General features: G+C 39.4%; 2 protein-coding genes across 5 annotated transcripts in view; one reads left to right on the forward strand and one right to left on the reverse strand.

Moving 5' to 3' along the window:
* pitpnc1a (phosphatidylinositol transfer protein cytoplasmic 1a) overlaps positions 1-8872 on the reverse strand; it is a 64177-nt gene extending 55305 nt beyond the window's left edge. The window contains exons 1-2 of the mRNA XM_058374661.1: positions 8651-8872; positions 8282-8528 (exon numbers count right to left, since the gene is read on the reverse strand). Of these exons, the coding sequence (XP_058230644.1) occupies positions 8282-8329 (48 nt within the window). The 5' untranslated portion in view covers positions 8330-8528; positions 8651-8872. The remainder of the gene's footprint in view (positions 1-8281; positions 8529-8650) is intronic.
* Positions 8873-11103: 2231 nt separating this feature from the next.
* The window catches only part of helz (helicase with zinc finger), a 38552-nt gene continuing 31433 nt past the window's right edge, over positions 11104-18222 (forward strand). For all 4 annotated transcript variants that reach the window (XM_058410750.1, XM_058410767.1, XM_058410759.1 and 1 more), the window contains exons 1-5: positions 11104-11177; positions 15653-15859; positions 17613-17649; positions 17780-17904; positions 17993-18049. In XM_058410750.1, coding sequence (XP_058266733.1) covers positions 15671-15859; positions 17613-17649; positions 17780-17904; positions 17993-18049 — 408 coding nt within the window. In that variant the 5' untranslated portion in view covers positions 11104-11177; positions 15653-15670. The remainder of the gene's footprint in view (positions 11178-15652; positions 15860-17612; positions 17650-17779; positions 17905-17992; positions 18050-18222) is intronic.

Raw genomic sequence — 18222 nt, forward strand, 5'->3', positions numbered from 1 at the left:
TTCAAATACATCCTATACAGTTGTATACTTCCAACAGTTTGGGAAATGCCCACATATGGGCATGATGGTCAGGTGTCCATGAACGTTTGCCATGTATCAAAAGCACTGGCAGCATGTCATATCACACACAACCTATTCAAGGTATCAATTCAAGTCTACTGTAAAATGAGCAAGAATGCACATAGTAGTAGAGTAGTACTCATTTGAAACAGTAACCCACTCTGAGGCATCTAAAACAATACTCCCATTAATAAACAAAGCAGACAAAACATTGCTTATTCATTAAATAGGAGTTTAACCCAGTAGAACTGGGTTTTTTTTACAGATTTCCACATATGCAGTGCACAAAGAACCTATATAGGCTTGAAGACACAGAGACGCAATCGTTCTGATCTTGAAACCTTGAGAAAATATTACTCATTCTGTTACTATTTAAAAATGAAGTACCAGAGATATGCATCAACTTGTATTGCTTGGGTTTTCCCTGATCTATAAAAAAAAAGGTGTTAAATATGTAAGCACAACATGGGAAAATGCAGAAATGGTTGAATGTGTTCCTGTAAATGAAGCATGCAGGGTTTTTTTTATTATTTGATTGTATATTTAAAAGCGTTGAAGTATCTAGTTAGGTAACTGGTTTGTACTTTGTATATATATTTGTAATATATATATATATATATATATATATATATATAATTATGCATTCATTCATTCTCAAGTAATCATGTTAATCTGGTCAGGATTTTGGTTGGGTGAGGCAGAAAACACCCTGGATGGGATGGACACACACACACATTTTACTTATTCACAACTAGGGACAATTTAGTGAATTTGTAGTATAAAGATTTCATGTTTTTAATTCATTATGCACCCTTTGTACACCTCCATTATATCGCCTATGTTGATGTGTTGCTAAAGTGTCATTAATTTGAGAAGCTGACCAGCTGCTCCTGCTGCCCATCATGCCTTGCTGTGATATATTTGGCTTCACACGCCCCATAAATGTTTCCCACCTACATTTGCATCCCTTGTTTTCCTGTCATCTTGCCAGGAGGTATGCTGAAAACATGGTTTAAGGTTAAATGCTTCTCGTAGGGAGACCCACAGGGACGGGAATGCCAAGCAGCGAATCGACTGCAGCTGATGGAAACTTTCCTGAGACCACAGTGCTGTGACAGACAGAAATTAGCACAACAGGTCCACTGTGGCTCAGTCCAGCAGGCAAGCTATTTAACTCTTAATTCCCAAATGGGCCTGTCTTGGCGATACTGGCTTAGGAGAAAACCTGTTCATAATCTATCCACTGTGCCACATCCTGGAGCGCTGGCTTCGGATAAGCCTGAGGGATCTGCGTAGGTCAAGTACATTATCAGGCACATAGGGTTTTGTATGCTGCCAGTCTTTTATAATAAAATGATGCATAGGTATTTGATAGCAATTGAAAACAGAACAGTGGAACTACTGACAAATTGAGATTTGAGTCATGCCTGATGCTTCTATGGAAGGAAACAGATTTTTCTTTAGCAAAGCAATGCCAATGAAAATAATGGATCTGGAAAGGTCAGTCTTCCCAACACAGTAGCGGGTTAAAATCATGCTTTGGGTTCTATACAAGTATGTGAAAAGAATCCACATAATGAATTTCTTTGCCAAGAGGCATATGTAATTGATAAGGTTTGAAATGAAATAGAAATGTAAAGCTGTAAGCTGATATGGGAGAAGGCTTATTTTATTCAGTACATGAATACAATCTGATATCTTTTGGTTCTCTATCGTTTTTAATAATTGAAGCTTGTAAGAGTAATTTTTAGTAAAATGGCAAGGAATAAAATAAATTATACTACATTTCTCCATTACTTTTTATAATAAGTCACAAATATAAATGCAATGCTCATATAGTGCACTAGTAGGATGTTATATCATGTGCATTAAGCATATGCAGTGCATAGAATTCAAATGAATTTTGTATTAAATGAAAAGGAATTTGTGGGTGAAGTTAAACAGAATGGGTACCTCTGGGTCAATAAATAAAATCAGGAAGAAATACGACTTAAATCAGATGGCAGCCCATCACAGGGCACTTGTTTATACTGAGTCCATTCATCAGAGCTCTTGCTAGCTCGAGCGCATAGATTTTCCTGATCATGGTCTTTCACGCCTGATTCAAAACCAATAGCAGCCAGATGCTTTTAGCTTTGCTTTGTGCTCTGTTCTGTGTTTCAGACAGTCGACTCTGTACGGTCAAATGTTCTTTCTGAAAGTGAGGTGTGAAATGTCCTGCTCTCAGTCCTTGGCTCTGTATTTGTGTTGTGGCCTGATTCGTCTCAGCACTGCAACATACCTGTGATTGCTTTGCACCGGATACTGGGGTGCACACAACATAGTGTTAACTGTGTGGCACATGAGTTTTGTGGTGTCTGGTGTCCATCAAAGACACCACTACGGGTAAAACCATGCAATCTTTTGTTTTGTTTTAAACTGTGGTTACAATGATTTAAAAACCTGGTTTATTTGGAGTAACAAAGGATATCTTTTGGGGCTTGACCTTCTTCACCCCTGTGGTTTACACACGGTATCCATGACTACAAAGTAAGACAAACTCTGTATGCTCTTCAAACAAAAGAGTCTGTAATTTAGAAGCATTTACAGAAAAAAACCCCTATTGCTCCTCTACTTATCCAGCTGTTCAGTCAAGCTGTGGACTAGTGCAAGTGAGGTCACACCAGTCAGCCATGCCTGAAAGAAAGCTCTTGTTCTTTAAAACCTCACCTTAATCAGTGATTTTTTTTTTCTTCTTCCTGAATAGGATTGCGATCGGATAAACGTTGGGATTCTTTCACACTCGGAAGTCGTTCCGACTACATTTGAATTACATTCGGTGTTTCCATTAAAAAATCATTTCAGTGTAAAACCTTATGAGGGACTCATACACACTGTACATCAATTTGATGTATTGATGTATTCTTTGGATTGGATCTTTACAAGAACCAGGCAGACATGCTCAACAAAGATAAGTCCGTAATCACAAAGCAAGTAAACAAGTTAAAGGCAAAAACAGTAAACACTAAACCCTACTGTGACTCACCTGAAATAAGGATCAGGATAAGTGATTGGATAGAAGGTGATACAGGGTGAGGAATAGAGCTTGAATCTGATGCTGGAGAAAAAAGTCCTGGGGCTGATACAGAATTATTGACTAAGGCTGACTCTGGGAAGAAAACAGGGTCAGTGAGCAAAACAATGGAAACCATGGCTTCAATTTTGTATGTAAGCATTGTAAGGCTTGCAAGACAAAATTGAGGCCTCACACAAGGGAATTAAAATAGAAAAGATTTCTGAACAAATATGATTAAAAAGAAGAGGGCATGAGTATTAGAACTGAAAACCTTGTTTTTGGACTGCTGCAAATCGATTGCTTTCTGCACTTTCCTACAGAAAACGTTTTGAACACTGAGACTCAGTGGGATTTTTGCAACAAGACAAAATAAGAAGAATTTTTTTTCTTGCTGGCTAGTTTTCTTGATCGGTTGTAGTATAGTCAGTATAAGGCCTTTTTTTTTGCTATGCCATGCTTAAGGATTTCAAACCATGGTTCAGGATGTCCCCATAAAAGTCTGATATAAAATGAGTCAGGACTCAGTGTGAGGTGTTTTTACCTCTGTTTGGATAGCCTTACACTGAATGTTTGGTTGAAGATAACGCCTTCGAATTTTAGATGCAAGCGCTTGAGGCATCTCAGTGAGAAGAAATGGGTTTGATATAACCATTGACTTTGAAGATATAAACATTTGTGTAAAAAAAACAAAAAACAAAAACCAAACTAACCTTTTCTATGAAAATATTTCCCCTACTACGCTGGATATAAACAGAAATACTTCTCTTAAAGTTCTGAGTGTCCACTTTTATATGAGTCATTACTCACCACTGTGGAGTGTGATAGGACAAAGAAACTGAACTGCTGAACATGGACACCAAAACAGGCACAGAACCCATTTTTTGTCCTCTGATAAAAAAGAATTAATAGCAGACACAATGTTTTTTGCAAGTATGGACGACACTTAATATAAATGCACCATGTGGCTAGCGGTAACTAAACAATCACAGTAGTAGCATACAATTAATTTAATGACAAATATAGACTACACACTTAGTGGTTAGCACGTTCGCCTCACACCTCCAGCATCCTGGGTTCGAGTCTCGCTCCCGCTCACTGTGTGTGTGGAGTTTGCCTGTTCTCCCCGTGCTTGGTGGGTTTCCTCCGGGTGCTTCGCTTTCCTCCCACAGTCCAAAGACATGTTACTAGGCTGATTGGAGTCTCTAAATTGTCCGTAGTGTGTGATTGCGTGAGTGAATGAGTGTGTGTGTGTGTGCCCTGTGATGGGTTGGCACTCCGTCCAGGGTGTATCCTGCCTTGATGCCCGATGACGCCTGAGATAGGCACAGGCTCCCCGTGACCCGAGGATAGATCGGATAAGCGGTACAGACAGTGAAATGAACTACACAATAATGTTTTAAATACAGTAGAAACAATTGTCATTACACATCCGCCTGTACTTTCTAACATGCTGGGATAAACCTTTAAGGAGAAAACAGCTCAAAACATGGCTAGTAGACGGAACAAACGACTACATGAGACAAAATGGCATCTAGAGTTACAGGCTGAGTTCTGCTATATAATCCTGTGAATTACATTCAAGGCTGTTGATCTTAGCTGCGTGTTTGTTTCCAAATCATTGCACCTCAGTTGGAACACAATGTTCCACTGCTGCGAGCTCACATCTGCAAAACACACTAGCATTTAAAACAGTGTTTAAAGTTCAGCTACTGCTGGGCAGGTCAAGTATTTCCGGGTTGCAAATAGCCTTTCCTTACGTCGTTTATATATCCCTATTTTGCCACACACACACACACACTGCCATAAACGCAGTTACTACTTTGGGCATTGAGTCTATTTCCATCACAACAGTGCTGTTACCAGGCAGTATGAAATATTATTCATATTTATACCTCACATGAAAACGGCCTGTCAATGAATCAACTCATTCATACGTGCACACACACACACACACACACACATACACAAAGCCTAAGATCAGGGGCTTCATGCATTACACCTATGGAGTAATGAGAGATGTTTAAAACCCAAGTGCACAAATGCACTGCATTGAATAAGAGAAGCTCCAGAGTTTTGAAGGACCTACTTTATTCCTTCTTGGTGAAGAATTTTAGCATATTCTGCTTTAGCTTGCATGTGAATAAAGCTATTGAGAGTGTAAAACAGCAGGGTTTTCCCTATAACACAGACACTTATCACGGTACAATGACTTCCTCAAATCAAAATATAGTCATTTGAAATTAATTTGCAAAGGAAAAAGGGACGATGACGTTGATTTATTACTCATTATGGTGAGCCATTATGTTTTAATTGCTCATATCAAACCTCCCTTTGAGACAATTAAAATTCACAGAATCGGCTAAACGTACTGAGCGCCGTTTAAAACTGAGCCACACTCACACATGCTATACAGGATGACAGAAGTATATTTTATAGGACAGAAGCATTTTAAAAAGGTTTCCTCACATGGTATCTGTCCTTAAAATGGGTTCTACTTTTCTGAAAGGGAAACCATGATGTAGGTTTTTTACACAGGACCATTAAGAGTTGCTCCTGATGAATAAGCCAAAGAGCCAAAAGCCAAAGAGTGGCTGAGGAATGCTAAAACAACTGATAAATCTCAGTTTAAACAATATTAATAAATTAGTATTCATAAATGTACTTTATATCTCGACAAAACTATGAATTTCAAAGGCACACAATTACGTTTGGGCAAAATACAGTATAACTCACTGAGGACTGTGATGTCGCCCTCGCCATGAAAGCTCATATCTTACATATTATTTAATAATTTAGGAATTATTTGGCAGAGAGACTTGTTTTACGTGCTGCTTGTCACAGAGGCTGCTGACTTTCCAGGAAAAAAAATCAGCTTTGCAAATCCAGGCAAGAAATAAAATAAAATAAACAAATTAATAATAATAATAATAATAATAATAATAATAATAATTATTATTATTATTATTATTATTATTATTATTAATAATAATAAATTAATTAATAATAATTAATATAAATACAAAATCAGTCCAAACAACATATTTTCAATATGTCGCTTACAATTGACAACTTTCATGATTACAGCTTTTAACCTTCATGTTTTGGCAGTCGTTAACTCCTCAACTTAGAAAACACTTTGTATTTGATATCAGTTCCTAGAAACCAATTAGCCTCTCATCACCTGAACTGACGTCCCTGCAGCAAGCGTAGCTGCTGTCTGCCAGTGGTGCAGAAAAGGAGATTTCTCTCAGTTCTTTACACATCAGGTGAACTTGTGCTCCAGGTACAATTTTTTTAAAGAAAACGGTGCCTCTGAAAACTGAATACAAACATAAACATCAGGAAAACACGACCCTGCAGATATGTCAGGGAGCAGTGTGGGGGGGGGGGAATCAATTAACACTTTAATCTTTTACACTCAAGAAAACCCAGTAACTTTCTAGGAAACTTTAAGAGCATTAAGGAAATTAAATGGAGGTTTTACAGCATCAATGATTTCAGTTGTTTGTCTTTTAGGAACAGTGAGCGCTTGATTCATCAAACCTTCAATACAACTAACACTAAAACATAATAGATGGTGTTTATAAAATAGCTCATTCTTTTGGTTCTCCATCCCAGTAGTAGCCCACAAAGCACACGAATCACAGAATCATCATCACACACACACACACACAATTCCTGAAAAGTGTAAAGTAACACAGTGATAATAAATTATAAATACCACTTCAGGAGAGGCAAAGCAAGCAGTTGCCCAGTGGTCCAAGCACCATGGAAATGACCTTCCAGTGTACACTGCTATATTTAAGCTTGATACAAATTCTTAAATATTAGCAAAGGTGCTGTTTTGGCCTGTGTGATAGTTGTGTAATGATAGTTTCAAGTGTCTGAACCGAATCTGACCTAAGCAGTCTCTATTTTGCAACCTGGCAAAACATAATATATCATTTTTTGCCTGAAGCACTCACCGTTCCCAGAATCACCTTGTACTGTATCCAACCTTGTTAAAAATCAGCCCGCTTGGTCTGTCCAGCCATAGGCTGTGAAACCAAAGGCAGAGCTGGTCAAACTGGTAGACCATTTTTGCCAGCTGGTAGTCTGTTCCAGCTTTTATTAATTACTTGATTAATTGTTAAATAATTGTTTTGGGGAGATTGTCTTACAGTTACATTGTTCTCTTAAAACCAGCATCTCTACAATGTAAGTAGTAATTAGTAGTGATAACTCAGAAACTCTTTCCTTTATACCACCACTAGCTAGCTTGGCAGAGATGGTCTATCAGCTTGTCCAGCTCAGACTGTGTTCTGGCAGTCAAGCTTGTCAGACGGTGTTGGATTTTTCAGCAGGCACACGAGTCCTTACAGCCGTAAAGGAACAGGATGATTAAAAATAACGAAGCCAGAGGTGTAGCTTCAGGACGAGCAAAGCCGGCAATTACCCAGGGGTCCGAGCACAGGGGTCCTCTGACTGCTCAAGGAAGTGTTCAAACGCGGTAACCCCTCGTGGTAAAGTATTTAAGCTTATGTAATAGTGATGGAATGATAGTTCAAAGAGTCAGACAGGCACCTGACACTGACACCAGACCTACGGCTCTGTTTGGCACTATGGCTAAACTTTTTTTTTCTTCCCCCCTTATGGAGCACCCACTAGTTTCCTAATCATTTCAAACTGCAAACTAAAGCCTGAAATCTTATTTTGTCTTGTCCAACTGCACGCTATCCTACATCATATATACCCTACATACCACTAATCAATAGCCACAAAGATTTATAGGATTAACAGAAGAACTTCCAGTTCCTTAAACAGAGCTGCTTCGTGGAGGAAAGTTACAACAGCACCACCTAGTGGACGGTACCGTCATATCGCTTTAGTCCACAAATAATAAAGTTTAGCGCATAATAAATGTATTTACGTAGCAGTGTAAACAAATGACAGTGTGTATGTAAGTGATGAATGGAAATAGATAGATAAATAGGTTGATTAAACATTTTAACTCTATTTTATTGCTTTGTCTCAATGCAAACCGAATAAAGGTTCAAAAGCTACTGCAGCACAATATTCTGCGTAGTGAGTGATTGCTCTAGCTTAACAGTAAACTTATAGCCTGTAAAAAAATATATATACAAAATATAAAAGCTAGCATTTGAGTAAAAAATGATTGAACATTACCTCTTCCACGGTGAGCGGCATGCATATTCTGTACTCCTTCATCAACATCCTCCTCCTGTAAGTGTGTGCGAGGGTTGCTTTTGAGTTCAATGCCACAGCTTATCTGCACGGTTGAGTTGAAGCATTTGTCGGGTGAAACATGAGAAAATCAGAAATATCTGTGTCCCCCAGGCTGGAGATGATTGTCGGGTGATTTCTTCATCAGCTCGCACGCGCGCAGAAACACGTTCAGGTTTTGTTGGCTTGCCTAAAGAACAGAATATTGTTTACAGACTGCAGGAAAAATTAGGGGCAAAGTACAGATTATTACAGGTTTAATGCCCTTTTCAACTCAGCTCGGTGTTCTTGCACTCCGCTCCTACACCTCACCTGTCCCGTTCTGGATCCTGCCAAGGTTTTTACGCAAAATGTCACCAAAAGACGGAGTAAATTTGCACTGCTTTCTCGTCACTAATCGAACACTATGACTTTCTTTTCTTTTATTTATTTATTTATATATTTTTTATCGTCCTGTAAAAAAAAAAAGAAGCTGTGCTGTGAATGGGTTCCCAGCGCTGTTTCAGGATGCTCCGTGTCTGATGTGCATGTGAGATAGAGTACACAACTGCAGCGCGCTGATCAGTGCAGAGTGCAGAGACTACAGCGACCAGCAGGCGGCGCCAAAATCTCTCATTTTACACTGTTTACATACACATGCATGATTATTTTATAATCACTCATCTATCAGTCACTCACTTATCATACACAGGGTCGCAGGGAACCCACACAGACACAGGGACAACATGCACTCCACCTAGAGTTACAACAACGATGATGATGATGATGATTGTTGTTGTTGTTGTTGTTAGTGGTGGTGGTCGTGGTGTAATTGTAATCATCATAACCATCATCATCATCATCATTTATTTACTCCGATCAGGCATAATATTATGACCATCTGCCTAATATTGTGTTGATCCCCCTTTCGCTGCCCAAACAGCCCTGACCCGTCATGCACTGTGTATTCTGACACCTTTCTATCAGAACCAGCTTTAACTTCTTCAGCAATTTGAGTAACAGTAGCTCGTCTGTTGGATCAGATCACACGGGCCAGCCTTCGCTCCCCACGTGCATCAATGTGCCTTGAACGCCCATGACCCTGTCGCCGGTTCACCACTGATCCTTCTTTGGACCACTTTTGATAGATACTGACCACTGCAGACCGGGAACACCCCACAAGAGCTGCAGTTTTGGAGATGCTCTGATCCAGTCGTCTAGCCATCACAATTTGGCCCTTGTTAAACTCGCTCAAATCCTTACGCTTGTCCATTTTCCTGCTTCTAACACAACAACATGAGGGACAAAATGTTCACTTGCTGCCTAATATATCCCACCCACTGACAGGTGCCATGATGAGGAGATAATCACTTCACCTGGCAGTGCTCATAATGTTATGCCTGATCTGTGTATATATAACATTTCCATCATTACAAATGCAGCTTTTCTCTCGCTTTGTCTCTCTCTCCCTCTCTCACTCACTCTACCATCTATCTCTTCGATCTGTCACTTGAGGAAGTTAAGAAAAAGGAACCAATGGCCACGTCAAATAAAAATGTGCACTGACACAACAGAGATGTCTGGTTTTTTTACATGCCCAATACTACATCTCTTATATTAGATATAAGTCAGTCACATTTATGGCAAAAGCAAAGTAATTGTAATGTGAAATAATAGGGAAAAACCCCACAGCTCTCATGGTGTAGAAACACAGCATGTTGTGTTTTGTCCTGGGGTGGATTTGGATTTCTTGACAGGAAGCCAACACATTTTTATAACAGTGTAGCTATTAGATATCTTTTTTTTTTCTTCATAAGGAAAACAAAGTCATACAGTCATTTGAACAAAGTCATACTTGAATCATGGGACACAGATTGGTATAAATTGGCAAGAAAAAATGTTTAACTCTTGTCTTTTTAAGGCAAAAATACATCAGTGTAAGACATTTTTTTTTTTTGCCACTCACATCAGATTATTTGCTGTTAATAAATGTCTTAAGGCAGATTATTTGGACTTTTGTAGAACCAAGTGCAACAGCTCCACCAACAGTCATAAGCATAAATAAATGAAGACTGGGGCTGGGGCTGAGTTCCCTCTAGCCCAGACTGTACACTCATACAGCATATCAGTGACAGTTGTGTTCAAAGACATATAAAAAGCAGACGTATAGCAAACGTGAAAGAGACGGATTAATTTCTCTATCACCTCTACCCTTAGTAGTTTTTAGTTTGGCAGAAGCGTGTCTGATTAGCATTTTTGGTATTCAGAAGAAACAAAACATAAACCCAGTAGGACATTATAGACTAGAAACAACTTCTAAATAACTAGAAATCATGTGTGGAGCTGCCTGTCCTGTTGAATTTCTTTTCATCGAAAGGACATCATATTATAATGCATCGTTCAATGCTCATCTTTTCATTGTCGAGATATAGAATATAGAATATTTTCAGGGGGTCATGTGACATGTGAGGGTTATAAAAACTTATCCTTCACAACAAATATCAGCCATCAAATGTTAATACCAAGACGTTAACTTTTTGGACACTCTCGGGCCCCATGTTTACATTGCCTTCATTTACTATACCATGACAATTAGGTTAAATAAAACGCCCTTTAAGTTGTTTATAAGCATGTAAGGGTTGTATATCTTGACAAAAATATATTCCATACACATTTATATCGTTAATGAATCTTGTGCTGGACTAATGAGGGCCAGGGGGTGACGGTAAGGCAGTGTCAGTGTGTTATTAAGCTATATGACGGTAGTATTTCCAGGAAGCCGCGCGCAGTAAATATTTGACCATAATGCCGTGCGACAGGCTGACAAGTGGATTCAAGATGGCGTAGAAAGTGAAGCTAGGTAAGTGCAGACTTCCTCCGAGACCTTTTCACTGCGCTCCTCTCCGATTAATAACAACGACTTGTTTGGGGTTGCTGTTGAAATAACAAACGTTGGGTATCTTAAAGTGCAACAAAAGCTGAACAAGCACTGCTGCGAGCTGCAGTATGACTCGGTACACAATAAGGCCAGAACCGCAGCCCTACAAACTAGCTAGCTAGCGTTAGCTAAGATAGTTAGCGTCAGCTAGTTGGCTAAGCTTAGCTTGCTAGTTCACACGTCCCGTTACTTTGTACTTAGACGTAATAGTTTTCAGTCTCGGTTCTGCAGTTGTTTACGGTGCACCGACTGCTCGGACATCGCGGACGTTCCGGGACATTGTACCAGACATTGCGTAAACACGACTACGGGGGCGTTAGTCGCTCAAGGCCAGCTAGCGGTATTTTTCCCACCCGTTTTCCGGCTGCTCCCGCCTCCGGCGCCGTGATTGGCTAGCACGCTCCTGCTCGCTGGGATGCCATTGCATAGTATTGAACTCAGCGCGCGTGTTGACGAAGTGCTAGCCAATCGCATCACACGAGGCGGAACGTTGTCTAAATATAGGTGTAGAAAAATAACGCAGCGAGCTAGCTCTCTATAACAGGCGACATCACAGTTGGGTAAAGCAGAACTGTAGCCAAGCGTCTGCTCGGCAAGCTTCAGCTTATTGTGCGGTGCAGGAAATCCACGTTAAGGAGTGGTTCAGAGCGACAGCACGATCTTGTTCTCCTGTCGTGTGATTTTGCTTTTGTGTTCCGTTACAATGAGGCTAGTTGTTGTTTTTCCTCGCCAGATGATGGGACATCTATTATTAACTGACCCGGAATCCAAATATAGGCCCTTTGTGTTTTTCTTAGTCTCCCTGTCGCCTTTTTTGGTATGTTCCCCGTTAATTAACGCAGATATGAAGTTTAAATAGCGCTCAGGAGCTGGGTGATGTTCAGACTTGCATTGGCTTTGATATCAGAGCCACACCGCTGCTTTTATCAGGGCTTGATTGTCCCTTCCTACAGTGATCCCTATATGCACTTTATTTGTTTTTAAATACACTTTACACGGCTTATCCCTCATGTATGTTACCTGTTTCAGGTTTTGCGTTAAAAAATACCCCAGTGGAAAACTTTAGGAAACAGCACTGTTTCTCAGAAAGCACAAGGGGCTTTCCTTCTATAGATGATGTACAGATGCTCACTGAAAGTAGTTTTCTAGCCGAAATCGCACTGATCTCATATGGCACTGAGTAGAACCAGACAGTTAAATAAAGTCTGTGACCGTGTGAGAGGAGTAAAAACATACAATATATACACAGTACACTAACTAGCCAGGACAGCTGAGCAGTTTCGGATGGGAGAAACCAGTGCAAGCTATTGTCCGTATCATCAGTGTGGGTCGAAACACACACACGGAAAGAAAAGTGCAGTAGAAAAGCCACTGTCTAGGTAGTCGATGTCCCAAACAGGCGCATGGGTGAAACTAACCCTTATAATGTCTCTTTCTGTCAAAGTAATGGTTAGTAGTATAGCACTTTCCCACCAGGCTGCGTGGTAGACTGTTATTTTTCCGTATCCTGGCCGTATAGTGTCTGTGTGTCCCAGTTTGCTTGAAGACCACCCTGGAAGCCTGATTTCCCCTAAAACTTTAAACAATAAATCGAATGTTCACCTAGGGGATCTATATTCATCACTTTTAGTGAAATTCAATATAGTAAATCATCATTTAACCCAAAATGTTTTCGGTAAAAAAAACAACAAAAAAAAACAGCGTAGCCGGCCACTCCTGGCACTGTGCTCCATAGACCCTTAAGAGAAGTATCCTCTAGGTGTCTATGGGAGAGTCCGTTACACTGTGATTGAGTGGGATGTAAGATTGTGGGACAACAGGCTTTTAATGGATCATTTTGAGCCACATCTGAAGCACAGGCTTCACTGGGGTTCAGTAGGTGTGTGGGCATAACATTTTTACATTACATTTTTTGTTTATGTAACTGCACTCTTTGCACAGCTTCTCCTTATGATGCTCGAAGGGGCGGAACCTCATATCCAGCTACCAATCACTGAAATGGAATGAAGCTTAAACTTAAACATATCAACACCAGTAGGAGTCCGTCTGAGTTGTAGCAGTGGTGTAAATTGTAAATTAAAGCTGTTTTTGATTATTTATAGCTCTAACTTACTGTTTCATGTCAGTTGCATTTTGGTATGAAATGTGGTAGCTTAGCGGTTAAGGTGTTGGACCATCGGTCAGAAGGTTGTGAGTTCGAATCCCAGGTCCACTAAGTTGCCACTACTTCACCTGCTCAGTTGTATAAAAATGTAAGTCGCTCTGGATACGGGTGTCTGCCAAATGCCATAAATGTAAATATCAGGCTATTGAAACTTTGTTTTAAAGCAAAATGTAGTAAGCAATAAAAAAAAAAGATCCTATCAGATCATACATATTCATAACAGACATTTCCGCATTACAAATTAAAATAATACTGCATAATAAGTCCAGCGGTATCACTGTGTCTATAATAACGGGAGATACGCTTGAATAATGTATCATGGTATTTGATGATAATGATATTTATTGACCAGCTATATTCTTCGCCTAACTGATCATTAGTGGTTATAAAAATAAAGAGAGGATTTTATTTTTAAACTAGAGACACGGGATGTTTTGTGGTGTTTATATGAGGTGGTAACTCTCCTCTCTACATACTGCGAGCATGAAATGTTCAATGTTGCGTCATTAGTCACGCAAACCGTTTTTTAAAAGTTGCGTAAGCCCAACGAGGGAGCCAAATACAACATAGCCGTTAGGTCCACTGCTGCATGCTTATTTTGCTTTCATTTTCTGCTTCATTTATGCTGACAGATGTTTTATACATATATAGATTTACTGAAGCTGACCAATTATTTTGTAGTCAGAGTCCTTGCTGTCACAATTTGTTAAAAATCTGGAAAGCCTTGACACTAAGGATTTATCATGAACATATTGTCTCTAAACAGATAAAAATGGATTAAAACGTGCTGTACTGTACTCTCACTTAAGTTTCGGCAGCAAGCAGTTTATTAACTCTTTCCATTTTTTGCTGGTGAAGCTCAGCAATATCAGATTAACTCTGTAGCCATTTTTCTTTTTTAGTGTATAAATAAATCATTAAATCATGAATGCCAGTTGTAGCGCTGCTACTTTCCTTATTCTTATTCCTTACGCTGTTTCGGCGGGAAAAAGGGGTCATTTAGTATTGCCCCACAAACTAAAATAGGTGTGTGGGAAATATAAAAAGATTCAAACTATTCAAGGTTCATTCACAGTGAGCTGGAAAGAGGTCTACCGCTGTTATTAAATACAACCTCGTCCAACTCCAAAAGGAAATTCAGGAACCTCTTGCCTGCAAAAAAAAGCACTGTAAATTTCCTACAGTGTATGTACACAACAGCAACATGCAGTAGCTTTTTATAGTTCTCTCCTTTTTTTCTTTTTTCCCCTTTTTCTTTTTGACGTAAAGCTCACTTTGTGGTTTGGATGATACTGGAAGGGATGGTTGGTTGTGTGCATGCTTACACGTGAGTGCTTGCCCACACATGTTTGTGCGCGCGTGTTTTTTTTTTTTTTTAAAATAGATCTCATTTTTATATCATTCGGTATTTGATGTTTTCTAGGTTTACCAGGTTTATCAGGTTCATCTCAGACTTTAGGTTTAGGAGCTCTTTGTATCAAGAATGTGATCAACTTTAGGGTGGTCCCAGGAAGCGTATACTCTCTGTGAAATAGTCCGTGTGAAATTTTATAGTTTTTACACAAATGGTATAAAGCTGTTGGATTCGTTCTCAGGATGAGCACCAAGTGCAGCGATTTTGTTGTAATTGTGTAATACGACCTATTACAAAATTATTAGTGCCAATACTTTTAATCTTAGTGCAAATACATTAAATGTTGAGGGCACATTTTAAGTGACTTAATCTCTAATAGTGTGCTTTGGGTAATCTAGTGCACAGTGGCATTGTGTTACACACTACATAGCAAACACACACGGATGATTTTAGGTGGGGCTTAAATTGAAAAAATGCAATCAAGTCGTGTATGATCTGTTCACTCATTCATCTTCAGTAACTACTTTATCCTGGTTAAGGATTTCATGTGAATCCAGAGATACATGTAGTGTAAAACGGGGATACAGTCTGGATGGGACTGTACTCTGTTCAGTCCAGGGCACACACATGTTCACATTCTCAATTTAGAGCCACTAATCCAACTCTCATGTTATTATGAGATCAATAAGAAAACCTGGAGAAGTCCCATGCATGCATAGGTAGAGCATGGAAAATTCCTGAACCTTTCAGTAACAGGAAAAGTAGCTGTGTCAACAAATCAGAACTTGTATGCAAAGATTGTATGATGTGGTTTCCTGAAAACTGTCCATTCCGGCTTTGGTCACTGCTCGAACATCTCGCTGTGTTTCTCCTCTTCAGATACTCTGTCCCAGAGTCATGGAGGACAGGAGGCCCCAGAAGTCATGTGAAGAGGCAATTGGATCGTTAGTGAGGCAGGAGTATGAGGCAGCGGTGGCCCATAGCACAGAGGCCCTGCTGGCCCTGGGATCGACCCCACCCACCCCCAACACAACCCTCCTCCGCAAGTGTGCACTGCTCTACCGCATAGCAGCCTTGCTACAGCTGGTGAGCTCCAAACATCTCCATAATTCATTTATATTTTGGCAGAAAATCGAGTGCCTTATTGTTTGCTCTACTCATATGTGTTTCTTGCTCATTAGCCGGTTGGATCTAAAACAACATATAACCTTTAGCCAGATACACACTTGCCTTATTAATTTTGTTAACAGGTAAAGTATAGCCAGCAACAGTTCTCAAAATGCTTACTTAAGTCAGCATTTCTCATTCCTGGTACTGGAGTATCAGAACCCTGCACATTTTGGTGTTTTTTGTCCTCTGACCGGCCTGCTTCAACCCTGTTCACGCTTCTCATTTATCTGATGAGCTGTGTGCAGGGAAAACACAGAAATGTCTGAGAAACACTGAACTAATTGATTGACTTAAGCCGTGTTTACTGTAAAACATTTTTGCCCGATTTTTAACCTGGCAGTGTCAGAAAATTTGACCACGACTGCTTCAAACTCGTCCTCATTGCATTTTAAAAACACATTTTCTCTATACTTAACATTATCAGGCCTTCGTTTCTGCAAACCCGTTTTCTGCACAAGCCCCATCAAGCTGATGGATGATGCAAGCAAAATGAAGTAATTCTTTGTGCTGGTCTAATCATTAGAGGATATTCGTTATGCAGTCTGGCATGGTGACCACACATTATTACAGTCTGTTATAAAATTCGGCCAAGATTTTATTATGATCATCTCATACAGTGTGACGAGTAATAATCGTAAGACAGCGTAAAACAGGTCCACTAGTGAGGTTAATAAAGATTTTTAATATTGAATCTTGATTATTATTGTTTTTCAGTTCATAGGTTAGTAGTATATTCTGATTAAAGCGTCTTAATTATAATTACTACTAATAATAGCAGTGATATACATTAAATTGTTCATATGTTTTTCAGAAATGTATTTTCGACCTGCAGAATAAATTTGGTTTTGGCAGCTGCGGTCAGATCACACATGCTGCACCCTTGTGACATTACACCACTTACGGTGCTGATAGCAACAGAGATTGTTTCTAAATATTCATTACATTTTAACACGCTATCACAACCGTTAATAACCTTCCAATGTAAGTCCTGTAAGACTGTGCTGTAAGTTTAGCATTTCAGTTTTATATAAAATCCATTATAACGTTTTATTGCAGTGCCAAAATTTTGGAATTATTTATATGATGATGTTATATGATGATTGCTTATCTGTGGTATTTATTGGGAGTGGAAATGTAGGCTTCCACTCAGTATATGATATGATTTCTGTTCATAAAGCAGCAGTTTGATATCTGACAATACCACTGAATAGAAATATGAACAACTTTGTTAATTCTGTTCTGACAGTGTGAAAGAAAGTTTAAGGCAAATCAACATGGTATGCCAACAGATCGTATCATTTTCTGTTTAAAAGCATGAAATACTTTTACTTAAGTTTAACACACACCTCGTGCACACAAAATAGCACTTTTCTAGCAGACTCGGAAGTCCATTAAGTCTCAGAAGTCCCAAAACACTTTCACACATTCAAAGCTTCCTTTTTCCTAATTAAATGTATTTTTTTTAACACAGATCTGAAATGACTAACTCGTATGCATAAGCACAAACACCCAGCTTCTCACTGCTCTGCTGATTTCTTGGAAATGGCTCTCAGTCTGCCTAATAGTTCTGGACTGTACAGGAGTTTCACTGAGAACGACTGGGCATCATTTCCCTCTGACTGAACATGTCAACTGACTTGTAATGTCTGCTTCTCTCTTCTCTCTACAGAAGGAGTATGATCAAGCTGATGAAGACTGTAAGCATGGTGAGTGAAAACTCAGTTTTTCTTTTGAAAGCGTGGCCTACGTGACTTGACTCTGTAATCAAAGACTGAGCTAAGAAGAGTGAGATTGGCAACGGTTTCCTTACCTGTGTGTGCCTGTCTGTGTGTGTAGTGCTGGCTGAGGAGCTGGGCAAGGGTGAGGGAAGTTTCAGGGCCGGGCTACAGAAAATGATGCTGGATGGAAGTCTAAAGGAAGTCTTTACCATTCTGTCTAAAGCTCTGTATGGAGAACCGCTGGTAAATCAGTCCACCTTTCTTTATTCTGAAGTTCTGAAATATAAAAGAGATTCTGAAATTTAAAACAAACACCTCTGCTTTGTTGAAGAATGGTATCATGGCTAAGGATATGACGAAGTTGAAGATACTCCTTTCTGAAATGGAGGTAAGGTTGTGTTTGGTGCTGTCTGTGTTAGTAGTTAGTCTTTTGGTTAGCCACATTACAGCGTGTTTAAACATGTTTCAGAATGTATTTTGTAAGATTTTATTCAGAAGAAGTTTTAAATGTGCAGAGAGACTTTCCATCCTAGTTGTAATCAGTGACCCTTATCAGCAACT

This window comes from Hemibagrus wyckioides, linkage group LG02 (genome assembly GCF_019097595.1).
Source record: "Hemibagrus wyckioides isolate EC202008001 linkage group LG02, SWU_Hwy_1.0, whole genome shotgun sequence".
Taxonomy (NCBI): Eukaryota; Metazoa; Chordata; class Actinopteri; order Siluriformes; family Bagridae; genus Hemibagrus; species Hemibagrus wyckioides.